This window comes from Pteropus medius, unplaced genomic scaffold, assembly GCF_902729225.1.
Source record: "Pteropus medius unplaced genomic scaffold, Ma_sr-lr_union100, whole genome shotgun sequence".
In the NCBI taxonomy this organism is placed as follows: Eukaryota; Metazoa; Chordata; class Mammalia; order Chiroptera; family Pteropodidae; genus Pteropus; species Pteropus medius.
The window spans coordinates 14,322,923-14,336,167 of NW_024349798.1; the positions used below are offsets into that span (position 1 = coordinate 14,322,923).

Below are 13,245 nucleotides of genomic sequence, written 5' to 3' on the forward strand. Positions count from 1 at the left end.
GCTTGAGGCAGTAGCTCTTGGTGAGGCCTCAGTATTTGCGTTTCTAATGGGTTCCCAGGCAGTGCGGATACTGGTGACGGGGGCCACATTCGAGAACCCCCTGCTCTAAGCTATGTTGCCACCTCCCCCACCCCTTCACTCCTGGGCATTGAGGAAATGCACAGTGGGAATCACCAGCAGACAACCAACCCAGAGTAACAGCAGAATCAAAACTGGAAGAGACGCGTAGGGACCCAGAGATTTCTGACGGAAGGGCCAGACAGCACGCCGAATAAAGCCAGACACATTTCCCCAAACCACCGCGTGAGAGATCGTGGATGAGCGGTTCTCAGAGAACCAGTGCCCCAAGCTCTCGCACCGAAATGGTTCAGTCCACACGATTTCTGGCCAGATCACCCGGAGCCAGACCTAGATGCCAAGGAATGCAGCTCTGTCTGCAGAAGTCAGACGTTCTCTCCCTCCACCTTCGGCCGGGCCTGGTGTGGATTATTTTCATTCCTTAATGAATGAGGGACCAGTTCAGAAACCTCCTTCCTCCTGGGTCAGGCGTTAAGTCCACTTCAGCCTCAGGGGCTGGGAACCCCACTCCGGCAGCTCTGCTTTCGTACCTCACACGTTACCAGAACTTTCTGCTTGGTTTCAGGTGAACGGTCGGCTGCCTAGATTCCCATCCATTAGTCTTATCTTTTTTTAGTCGTCAGATCTTGGCTACTTCAGAACTCCAGTTGTCCGTTATGAAATAAGGCCTTCCATGTCAGATAGAGACTTCCAGAAACGGGCTCCCAAACTCAGACAGTATTTCCTTCTCCGTGCAGGTCACGGGGAGCCTGCATCGGCCCGGTGTGACTTTCGATAATCTGAAAATTCGTGTTTGGATCCAGTGGAGGGAGGAGGGCCGGGGAGATGATTTTGACAAAGCTCTTGGAGTGCACAGATTAGAAGCGGGAACGTTCTGTGGTGTTGATCCGGTTCGCAGGGTGGGTTTTCTTGTAGGGGTTAGGGTTTTTTGCTAGCCAGAGGGAGGCTTAACTTTTTCCTTCTGGGCCATCGTTTCTTAAAGCCTCATTAGTGTAAAGTTGGGTGTAAAGGGAATAAATTCACCTTTAGTTGTGTAGTCCAGCTGTGACCCACAGCTGGAGTTGCTGATTCTGAAAGGAGGCCAGGATTTGTGAGACGCTCGTGGGTATATGCCTAACACCTCTGCTGTTGGCACCGTGCCTCTGTGTAGATTTTGCAAAGACGACTCGGCTCCCCTGGGATGAATCGGAGCAAAGTCCTGGTTCCCTTTACGCCGATGCAGCCGCGCCCTCGCACAGGGCCTGGCTGTCTTGTCGAGCTGGGCACGGGGTACCTGTCAGCCCCTACTCGCCCCCTCAGCCGGGCATCGTTGTGCAAGGCGTAACTTGCACAACTCTGCTCCACGTTGATGCCAAGAACAAAGGAAGACTGGATTTGGAGGCAAAAGGCCATCGTCTGAGCGCCAGCTTCCCCGCTTCATAATCACTGTGTCTTAGCAAGGCTGGTGGGGTCAGCTAACGTTCTGTGTAGAGCCAGACGCTAAATTGTTTAGGCTTTGCAGACTATATGATCTCTGTCACAGCTACTCAGCTCTGCCCCTGTAGCTCAGAAGCAGCCAGGGACATTATGTAAACAAATGAGCATCACTGTGTCCCAGTAGAATGTTACTTCCGAGTGTGTGGCCCACGGGCCTTCGTCTGCTGACCTCGATGTAAAGCGAGTGTGTCCAGGGCCTGTCAGCAGGGGAAGATGTTGCTGTTCTTGCCGCTCTCGTTTAGATCACCACTAATAGCATTTCTTGAGCTTTTACTCTGTGCCGGGTGCTATTCTCAGCACTTAACATGCTTTATGCCATTTAATCTCATCACCACCAAGTAATTTGCCTGAGGTCCCACAGCTAGTAAGTGGCAGAGCTGGGCTTCAACCCCTGTCACCTCCTAGCTCTGTGTTGCCTCACACATAAGCCACCCCTGACCCTGCCGCCCCCTGCTCTGTCTGGCACCATCGTTTTTTTCCCTATGTTTATGGTTATATACTTGTTTACATCTCAGCTTGCTTTCCGTCCACCTCCCCCGCAGCCGGAAGTTGGACGGAGCGAGGACCGTGCTGCCTCCTTCCTACCTCTGCCCCCAGCTTGTAGCTGCCTCCCGGAAGATAGGCAGGTCCTCCCTAAATATTTGCTCAAGACATAAACGAGTCGTCGCGCCCCACCCCTCTGTCTTCTCTGCCGGGCGCTGCTTTGCTTTTCGCAGCGGGTTGGAGTTGGGCTACGGTGGAAATACATTCTCGATTTCCTGATAACCCACCCACTTCCGAAAGAAAAAACAGCCTACAGAGCAAATCTCACCATCTCCCCCACAAATTAGGTTGCATCCAAGTCCGTCTGGCTCTGCAGTCTGAACTTCCTCTGCTTCGGGTTGGTCTGGAATGTAGGTCCGTGGGCCAGCTGCATCGGGTTTGCTTCGTTTGAAATGTACTAAGGCCAGGGCCCCGAGAGGCACCAATATGGTTAGTTCGGTGGTGCCCTGGGCACCTGGGTGATTCTGGGGCGGCCTGGGCTGGGAAATGATCTGGGCCCATGGCCCCGGCACGGAGCCTGGTGGTTCTCAGCCCAGGACGCATGTTCGAATCACTAGGAGAGGCTTTTCTTGCGGCTTTTTATGACAGAAACTTTCACATGTGCACAAAAGTGGACAGCACAGCGTAATGAACTGCCATGGATTCTTCATGTGTGAACATTTTCAGTATGTATCTCTGAGAAGAGGAATTTTTGGTCACTTTTATTTTGGAATAACTTGACACACAAAAAAGTTGAGAAAATAGTAGAGTTCCTGTATATCCTTCACCCAACTCACCCAGTGATACCAGGTGAGAGAGAAGGGTTTTAATAAAATTACGATACCACTATCTGGCCTAAAAACATCAATAATCATTTTTGCATGTTGTCAAATGTCCCAGTGCTCCTTTGTGGTTGCAGCGTGGTATACTCTCTCTCACGTCACATCATCTCTTCTTCATTTATGAGCCGGACAATTTCAGTGCAAAGACGCGTCCCCTCATCTCTCTGGTCCACCATGCTTTTTCTCTTTTCAAAGCAATGACTTGCTTGGTTTCATCAGTAACACCAAGAGGTGGTTCTCTTTTTCCAGTATCAGAATGAACTTGTGTGTTTAAGCACGTATAATGTGTTTCAGTCCATTCCATGTAATGTCCTTACTGCTGCTCTGATTGTCCATTTCTGGGCCATTCGGAGCCACTTCTGGTTGCTTCCGAGGCCTTTTGACCATCCTGTTCAGATTTAGTTTCCTTGGTATCGGTGCGACGAGATGTTCTAGGCTTATCTTGTACATTTCCTGCCCGGCCACTTGGTCAAGGAGACTCTGGGATTTAAAAACAAAAGCAAAAAGACTCAGATGCCCTGGTCACCCCAAACCAGCTTAATCAGACTCTCTGGGGTGTGGGGCTCAGACGCGGTGTTTTCTAAAAGCACGCCCAGCCTGGACGGAAAACCACTGGCGTTACGGGGCCTCTAAATGCCTTATCTCCGAAAAATGCTAGCACGCCGAGCACCGTCCTCGGGTGAGATCTCATCACTGTGTGGTGGCCCCCCACCCCTTCACTAGAGCCGGTATTTCAAAAGTTAGACCGGACAGTATCAGCATTGAAAGCCGGATGTGTGCATCTCAGATGCTGATATCCCGTTCCGGGTCTGTATGTTGTCAAACTGGTGCCCATCTTTGTGCCTCTGGGAAAAGAGGCCTTTCGAAAGCTTGCTTAGAGTCTGTTCGTGCCTTCTCACTGCCCTGGGATGAAGACCACAGTTCCTTGTGTGGCCTCCCGTGTAGACTGCCCAGCCCCCACTTGGTCCCTGGAGGAGGCCGTGCTCCCGTATACCACAGGGCCTTTGCACATGCCGTTCTTGCTGCTGGGATCACCTCGCCTCTTCTGTTACCTGGTTATCCTCTACTCACTCTTCACCCCCCGGCTTGGACGACTTCCTGAGGGACGCCTTCCCTGACCTCCGTCAGCTAGGCCGGCCCCCATCTGCCATCAGCTCTCTTACAGGGAGCCCGTAAGACGCCAGTGATCTCACTGTTAATATTCACCCACCTCCAGGCTATGACCCCCATCAAAGTCGCGGTTTTGTATTTTGTTCACATGATCGTTTGATGAATGTCTCTTCCTGAAGCCTGACTGTTCGGAGCCTACATCCTGTCTCTGCCACTTCTCGGCATGGGACCCTGGGCAGGTTGTTTCACCCTTATCCTCCTCGGTCTCACTACAAAACGATGGTGATGCTTTTACCTACTTCTTCGGCTGGTTATGAAGATTAAATGAGATCATTCGTGTAAAGCACTCAGAACAGAGCTGGCTAGTAGAGAATGTTAGCAGGTGTTGTTGTTACTACTATCACCCCAGTATATCACAGGCGTCTCGAAGGGAGAGGTTATGTCTGCTTAGATTTGTATACATGGTGCTAGGCACATAGTAGATGCTCAGAAGATATCTGTTGAACGAATGAATGAACAAATGAATGCGTGCGCGGCGTGAAGTGGGGACCACAGTATCACCATGCCCAGTGGGTTGCCGTGGGGCTATAAGGCGGGTATGTGATGCCCCGTACCATTTGTGCACGCAGCGGACAGTCAGGAAATATTTTCTGGCTGAAACTAGAGGAACTTCTGTGTATTTATTTCAAGGCCACCAGGGCTCCGGAGAGCGATGCACTCGGGGTGGAGATCAGTGTGGCGTGAGAGTGGCCGCTGGCCCTTTGGGAGGACGAGCGGTCTGTCTGCTGATGACTGAGAAGTCAGACCTCTCTTCATTTCCCTTTCCCGTCCCACCCCATGTTTTCTCTCCACCAGAATCCTTGCCCGGAATCCGGCGCCTCCTTCCTCTCCAGGATCACCTTCTGGTGGATCACAGGGTAAGGCCTGGCCCCCTGCCCCGGTGAGTGGTGGGTCATGAGTGTCCCCGCTCTCCACCCGCACCTTTCAGACAGCGTTGTGTCCAGCGGGTGCCTCCCCTGGGCACAGGGCATCAGAGACACTGACCCTGCCCCACACGTCCATGAACTCCAGCTGCATGAACCATAAACCACTGGAACCTCTGTAGATAACTTGGCCTGGGACAGTGCGATGCTGCATGCTCTTGGCTTAGCTTGGGATTCGGGTATTTTTCTAACATTAGATATAATTACTATTGTTGACATTGTCGCAAACCACTCACCATTAAAAAAATAATACATGTGGATCGTAGGAAATGTGGGTAAGAGAAACACACATAGATCAACAACAAAAAAACACCAGAGGCCACCCTGCCATCAGGTTGTGTGCTTCTTTCTTGTCCTCTTTTTGGGTTTTTTTGCACGTCTTTCCCTCCCACACATTGTCAGCATCTTACTGGTGATTATTTGAATCCCTTCCCTCCTCCACATAAGCGTTGTTCCTTGTCGTTACAAACTTTTTAAAAACATCTTTTTTTTTTTTTAATTAGGTAAGTTTTCGTTAGCTTTTTTTCCTAATTACTGGTAAAGAACACCACGGGGAGCCTCGGTGTGATTTAAACACGGACCGTGGGCTCTGCCGTCTGCCCCGGCGTTTCTGATTCTGATCATTGTACTCCGGTTTTATAAGAGCATGTCTCTTTTCTTAGGACACACACTGATCCTTAGGGTGTGTAGCATGTGCAGCCTACTCTGAAATGGTTCAGAAAAATAATATGTGTGTGCATATGTGTGTGTTGATACACAGAGGTGAGAGAGGGTACAGCAGATGTGGCAAAATATTAACCATCATTAATTCTTTGCCATATTAGCCTTAAACAATTTTTTTGATTAGAGCCATCCTATTATTTCCCTCCTAAATATTCTGTATGGGTCTCTAAAAGATGAGGCCATTTTTCTTGGGTGACTTACCAGTTAGCGACGATGATGTCCATCCATACCCAGATCGTGCCAGCTGCACCGCTGTCCCTGTGGCGGGCGGTGAAAGAGGCAGAGGGCTGGGGGCGGGGCCGGGCGCTGCCGTGGCATGGAGAGCGGCCGGCGGTGGCGGGGATGTGCAGTGAGGGCCATCGTCCTCTGCCTTCTGACTCCCATCGCCTCCCTGCTTGTGTTCCGGCCTCAGGCTGATGGTCCGGGGCTACCGCCAGCCACTGGAGAGCACGGACCTCTGGTCCCTGAACAGGGAGGACACGTCAGAACAAGTGGTGCCCGTCCTGGTGAAGAACTGGAAGAAGGAATGCGCCAAATCCAGAAAGTGAGTGCGAGTCCTCGCGTCACAGGGGAACGCCAGGCACACTCTAGGACAACCCGGTCACCTCCCTCCCGCCACTGTGGCCCAGAACGCTGGCCGTGCCGCACCCGTGACTCGCGTCGCGGTCCTGAGTTGCTTTGCTCCTCGCAGCCACAGTTTGCTACGTGCAGAACGAGGTCTTAGGCGTCGCTAAGGCACTTCGGGTAGGAAAAGGGAGAAAGGTGTCCGTCGAGCGGGCGAGTGTCTGTTCGTCACACCCCTCGGTGAGCGCGTGTCTGGGCCGTGCCACCCGAGTCAGTCTCAGTTTCTCCGCCTCTGTCCAAGCACCTGGCATCCGGCGTGTTCTTGCTGGTTTACGCATTTCACTTCAGTGAGGTGTTTGGCCAAAGACGCCCCGATCAAGGGTGAGTCTGACTGTGAGGATTTTTTTTTTTTTTTTAAATAGACTTCGGGTTTTAGAGAGGTTTTAGGTTCACGGCAACCCCGAGCAGAAGGTACGGAGGGGCACATTTGTTGAAATCAGAGAACCTACTTGAAACATCATGATCACCGCGAGTCCACCGTTTCCATCAGAGGTCACTCTTGGTGTCCTGGATTTCATATGAGCCCCCTGCCACCGTGCAGTCTCTGTCTTTGAGTTATTTGAGAATCAGGCCAGGGCCTCCCTAGCACACACACCGTATTTCGTCAACTCTAAGACATCATCAGTTGTATGATGATGCATCTTTATTTTATGTACTGATGAGAAAGAAAAAGGGCTGCCAGTTAAAGTAGGACATGCCACTGACTTCAGGCACATCCTGTATTCATAGGAGCCAGATGAGAAATCACGAGTGACTTGGGGGCAGTGGGTGGCGGCTGTAGGGGCAGAGCAGAGAGTGGCTGTTATTCCCCGTCATCGTGTCGGGATGTGCCTGTTATTCACCTTTGTGAGCCGGCTCACGATGCGGCTGGCCTGGTGTCGTGGATTCCCCACAGGCCCGTTGGCCTTCCAGGAGATCTGCGCCGCTGTCCCAAATTAGGACGTTAGCAGAGGACCTCGTGACTCCCTGCTGGTGGCTCATTTGGGGTGGCCCTGGACACAGAAGTTGTCTCTGGAAGATGGATTGATCTCGAGCGTCCGTGGCCAGGCATGGCGAGGAGAGGGCTGGCGTCGTGTGCACGTATGGCTCTGGCTGAGTCCAGTAGCCGTGACCCAGCTGGAGGTTCTCAGGCACAGGCGGGGGTCCCCGTTCCCGCGAGCCTGGCCTGCAGCATCCTCCTTTATGAGCAGGCGCGTTCTCAGCTTGGGTTTCCCTATTCCTCATTACCCAAGCCTCACGGGCTGCTTGGCTCCGCCTTCTTCCCACGGTGGGTGGCAGGTAATGCCCACCTTTGTATCCTGGGGCTCCCTAGTGAACAGGTTGCTAGAGATGGTGGGGGAGAGGCCGGCAACAAGGCTCCTTGTAAAAGGACCAGGTTTGAACAAGAAGCTCTGTCGCCAGCCTGGCCCTTAGTCGGTTCAGTCAGCCGAAACAGTTGCCTGCCACAGTCGAGCCCAGCACTGTTTGGGCCCCAGGGGTGCAGACTTCCGTCCTAGATGGGAGACAGGCAGGATGTTGAGAGTCAAGCACACATTGACAAGTAACTTTGGAGAGTGTCGAGTGTTACGACGAGATTAAAATGAGGAAGTTAGGGCAGGAGTGCCTGGGGGAGCAGATGTAGATACGGTGGTCAGGGGTGGCCTCAGAGATTTGAGTGGAGATTCGTATTGAAGGAAGGATGAGCCATGGGCATATGTGGGCAAAGGGCTTTCCGGTCAGAGGATAAAGGAGGAGGAGTGTTTGCAGGGGTCTCCCAGGCCGTGGGAGCGAGTTAGGGTCTGCTCCCTGCGGCGGGAGGAGCGAGGTGGGTCTCACGTCGGGCAGCGGCATGGCCTGAGTTCCGTCCTGGGCTGCCCTGGGGAAGGCGGGTCACGGGGTGAGAGTGAAGGCAGGAAGACCCAGGTGACGGCTGCCCGTCAAGTCCCTCCATGGCCTGCAGACTTTGTTTTCTACTCAAGGCTTTCTGAGAATTCAGCAAGATAAACATCATCTGATAAGGCATGTCACAGTCTCGGGTAAACTCTGGCACGTAATGTTGTACAAGTTGTTTTTAGTCACAGGCTGGGTGCTCCCATCTTGCCTGGGAAGGCACAGTGATATCTGGCTATTTAGGCTCGAACATCGGCGCCCCCCCCTCACCCGCCCCCGAGGGACGCTGAGTTCATTAATGCCTCGGCCTGCAGGCATTCCCAGCTTGGGGGTTCACTGCCTTGAGGGATGCTGTTCCCAGGGGCAGAAGCCAGATCTGGCACCTGTAGCCCCTGTGGGTGCGGCGGGGTGAGGGAGGGGTCCTGTTCTCGGCTGGGATTTCTTGGCATGGCCCCCTGCAGGGAGGCCTCTTCAGTTAGCTGGAGAACGAGTGCAGCCCGCGCCAGCTCTGGGCTGCTGGGTGTCCCGTGCCTTCTGGGAAGCAGGTGACAGCAGCCCAGGCAGGGGGGTCTGGCTTCGCTTCTTGGCCTCAGGTCTCGACCTCCCACCCCTTCCAGTTCCTCTCTTCAGCCGTGATGGACTCCTCTCAAATGTCAGGTCTGAGCTGCCTTCCCTCCCCCCACAGCCTCTGCCTTTGGGATTTAAAATCCAGTGCTTCACTGGTTTGTATCAAATGGTTTCGAGTTTAACAAAATGGGGTAGAAATGTCGACTTTCGGCCTCTCGTAGGTTAAGGCCATTTTGGACTGTGGTTCCTGCTGGCATGACTGTGAAATGGTTCAGGGGCTCTGGAAAAGAGTTTGGCAGTCTTTTAAAAAGTTAAACAGTTATTATACCACCAGCAGTCTACTTCTAGGGAACCGGAGACATGCGTTCACAAAAGGCTTGTATGGGAATGTTCGTAACAGCTTTGTCTGCGATGGCCAAAGCTGGAAGCAGACCAAAGACCCATTAACAAGTGAAGAGACGTACAAATCATGGGGTAGCCAAACAAGGGATTACATCTAAGCCATAGGGAAGAATTCTCTATGGACACGCTTGAGAACATGGAAAAATCTCAACATAATTACGCCGAGTGAATGAAGCCAGACAAGAGCACATACTAGGTGATTCCCTCATGTGCGATTCTGGAAGACGAAAATGGTTCTGTTAGTAACAGAAACCAGATCAGTGGCTGCCCAGATCAGGGACGCGGCATAGGGGCGGTGGGGGGAGGCTACACAGGGGCAAGACAGACCTGTGGGGTGTGGGCGTGTTCATGACCTCACTTTCCCGGGTGGTTTCGCAGGCGTATCCATGTATCAAAACCCATCACGCTGTACCGTTTAAATACATGCAGCTGATTGTATATCAGTTATACCTCAGGAAAGCTATATATTTTTAAAAAGCATTTAAAGAAAGGATGACTGTTTTCCTTGACTGCCTCTATTTCATAAAGGATGGCCAACAGCAGACAAACAAACAAAAACCAAAAGAAAACAAAACCCTCTGAAATAGGCACGTTAAACATTGGTTTTCATCCTTTCGGGCTCATGGTCCCCTCGAAGACAGAGATTTCATTAATATCTCCTTTATTGGGCTTCGTTGAATGAACTCAGAGTCTGGAAGCTTTGGCTAGAAGTAAACGATAAAGATTTATTAAGGGGTCTTCGGGTCTGCCAGAAACACGAGGCGCTACCCCAGACTGTGTTACCACAGTGTTCTTGAGTCTGTCTGCCTGCCTGCATGCATTGGCCCAAAGAAATGAAGGAGTTTGCAGTATAGGAAGAAAAATGGTTTAATACTGACCTGGCCGATCCTGAAACAGGGAGCCAATGCTTGAGACCCGACTCCCCCATGGCGTGTCGGTTACAGATTCTATGGGGCAAAATCACAAGACGTCGCAGGTTAGGGGTTGGTCGGAGGTGAAGGGAGGGTAATAAATCCCTTCTGCAGGTCTGGAGGACAGTCCTGAGGTCTGCTCTGGCGTCCCTCTGTCTGGTCTCATGGGAGAGTAACCAGCCGGTCATTTTCCCTCAGGGCTCAGGAGTTAAAACATAAATTATAGGTCAAGACGTTATCTTTATCCTGCCAGAGGTCCGGACCTGTGACCGTTAGGTCCCCGGCTGCTGTCTTCTGCTGCCTCGGGGCTGATTATGGGGGGAGCAGCGGGTCTCTGAGGGGTAGGTATCAATAGGATTTCTAGAGCGAGGCTTTAAAACTCAATTTAATCGAAGTCATATGGACCCTCGGTTTCAAGTGTTCCGGAGAAGAGAGAAAAGCCGAGTTCATATGGTAAACAGTACATTCTCGAGAAGAATGTGTCCTGCGTCCTTAGCCCCCCGGATTGGTCTGAGATGCTTACCCTGTAGATGACCGGTGGTGGGGATCCTGGATGTCACACGGTCTGGATAGTGAACATTTTCCTTAGTCCTTCAGCGGGTCACCCGAGGGTTAGTTACCTGGGGGCCTGATGTATATCCAAGTACTGGTGAGAACTGGGAAGTTCAACAGTTTAAGTTCCAGGCTAGTTCAAGCAAGAACGGACTTGTCCCCTCAGGCCTAAATGTTCGGGATTTAGTGGCTTGACCGTAGTGGCTCCCTTTTATTTCGTCACTCTGTTCCTCAACTTTACGGAAGCCAATACGTGACAATAACCCACCACGGGTCTCATTTAAAGACTCAACAGAATGTCCTCAGGAGACTTTAGAGGATGCAGAGTGAAGGGTCACTGCTGGTTTCTGAGTGGAGAATGGTCTGTGACAGCTGCACATCCCGACTGACCCGGCCCGTGTGGTTCTGGAGACCAGAACCATCGTCGCCCTCGCAGACCAGGTTTTGCAAAGTGGCCACCAACGCTTGGCAAGATTCCTAACAAAAATACAGTCTGTCTTTAACTTACACAATCACTGCCTTCCTGAAAAGAATTTGAGGCCTATTTAAACTTGCAGAAGGAAAACACACACTGCGTACCGGTTTATGGCGGAAGATGGAGTTGGATTCTAGACTTAGATAATTTTAGGCAGGCTTTTCACCTACATGGGTGCCTGGTGGGACTTTCGTCCTCTGGGACCCGTTCTGTGCCTAATGGAAGGTCCGGTGTCTGTCCCAGTCATTATGACAATCGGAGACCAATTTGGTAAAACAACGCCACACCCACCCCCCACCTTGAGAAGCCTCTGTTTTTGAGGAAGCAAAAGCACTCAGACAACAAAACAACACAAAAAGGAAGATCGTCTTGAGTCATTTTCATGTGTAAGCAACACATTTTCAACCCTGCCAGGGCTGTACTTTCCAAGGGTTGTCATGCTTTTCCTTGGTGTCCCAAACCGTCGTCCTGTGTATTGGGGGCTCTAAGAAGAGTGGGGATGTGCATTAAGTTTATCAACTCCATTCTCCGTGATTGCCGATCAAATCTGCCCTTCTGTGTTACGGGTATTATGGGCCAAAGACCTTGCTCAGAGTATATCCGGATAATGCGGAATTTTAATCAAGCTAAGACCTTTCTAAGTTTGAGACTTTGCCTTTGCCAACAGGGGAAAAATCTTATTTAGTAAATGACGAAGCCGTCAGTGGCTCCTCACTACGTTTCGGTCAGTCCAAGGCCTTCTCAGTCGGCTCTCCCATCCCTGCCCTGGCCGCCCTGAAGTTCTTGTGGTTCTTGGAAGGGCTGCCTCAAACCTTTTTCAAAATCCTTAGCTCCAGGCCGTGCTCATCAACCCCTCCCTCCCCGCCCCCGCTCTGCCCGTGGCACCCTTTCCCTCCCAGCTGGACCCGTTCCTTCATCCTGCAGGTCTTGGCTTGGACGTCACCTCTTTCAGGAAGCCCCTGTGATAGTGCCCCTCACACAGGCTTGTGAAGTCGTGTTTGCTGATTCATGTCTCGCACTGGGCTCCCTGATGGTGAGGCCCTCCTGGTGCCTGGACCGGAGCGTGTGTTCAGTTTGGTTGACGATGGGCACCTCAGCCCACATCGCAATCCAGCCAAGAAAGCGAGTCCTGTTTTCTTCCCAGGTCCAGCATCTTCACTCCTTTCTGTTCCTCTGTTCTGGGCAGTTTTCTCCTGACTCAGACCTTCCTCCTCCAATTTTCCATTCCCCTCCCAGCCGGACCCTGCAGATGCCCTGTTTGCTTTCTCTTGCCTGTGGGAGCACCTCCCTCTTGCCTGTGGGAGCACCTCCCTCACGTGTAGGCCTCTTGTTCTCTGGGTGTTTTTCTGCCCTGACTGGGCCTTAGCCGGTCCCTTCTACTCTCCTTGACCTCTTCCACCCAGGCCTGAGCCTTCCTCCTCCCTGCCTGCCGAGACCTTCTCCCCAGCTCTTTGGCAGCCTGTCTCCTGGCCACTGAAAACAGCCCTGGGTCAGCCAGGCCATGCAGGCCCAGGGCCAGGGCCCAGCTTGAGAAGTGGTGCAGAGAATGAGCAGGGGCGGGCCGAGCCGCTCCCATCCCCTCTGCCCGCCTTCTCGCCCCCCTCGCCAGGAAGGCACGTGTGTGTGCTGAAAGAACCCACACCAGAAACTGCAGCCGGAAACCCAGCTTCAGGAGAAGCCAGGAAAGCGAGCAGGGAAGGACCTTACCTGGTTCTTGCTGATGACACGAAGAACAGCAATAACCCTGTGGGGATGGGGGGAATAAGGCCCCTTCTCCCCAGGGATGTCCATGCCCTGGTCCCCAGAACCTGTCAATGTGTTGTTGCTTTACACGGCAGCGGGACTTGGCAGATGCGACCAAGCGAAGGATTTTGAGACAGGGAGACCGTTGTATAGTATTGGGGTGGGCCAGATAGTCACAAGTGTCCTCATAAGAGGGGAACAGGAGATCAGAGAGAGAGGGGAGATGCTGTGCTGCTAGTTTTGAAGATGGAGGAAAAAGGTTCGAGCCTAGGAATGCAGGCGGCTTCTAGAAGCTGGAAAAGACAAGGAAACAGGTTCTCCCCGAGCACCTCCGGAAGGAACGCAGCCCTGTGGGCCCACTCTAGGTT

At 52.3% G+C, this 13,245-nt stretch overlaps 1 protein-coding gene across 1 annotated transcript in view; it reads left to right on the forward strand.

The window, feature by feature from the left end:
• Positions 1 to 13,245, forward strand: part of ABCC1 (ATP binding cassette subfamily C member 1 (ABCC1 blood group)) — a 126,882-nt gene that overhangs the window by 53,564 nt on the left and 60,073 nt on the right. The window contains exons 6-7 of the mRNA XM_039885581.1: positions 4,884 to 4,945; positions 6,147 to 6,278. Of these exons, the coding sequence (XP_039741515.1) occupies positions 4,884 to 4,945; positions 6,147 to 6,278 (194 nt within the window). The remainder of the gene's footprint in view (positions 1 to 4,883; positions 4,946 to 6,146; positions 6,279 to 13,245) is intronic.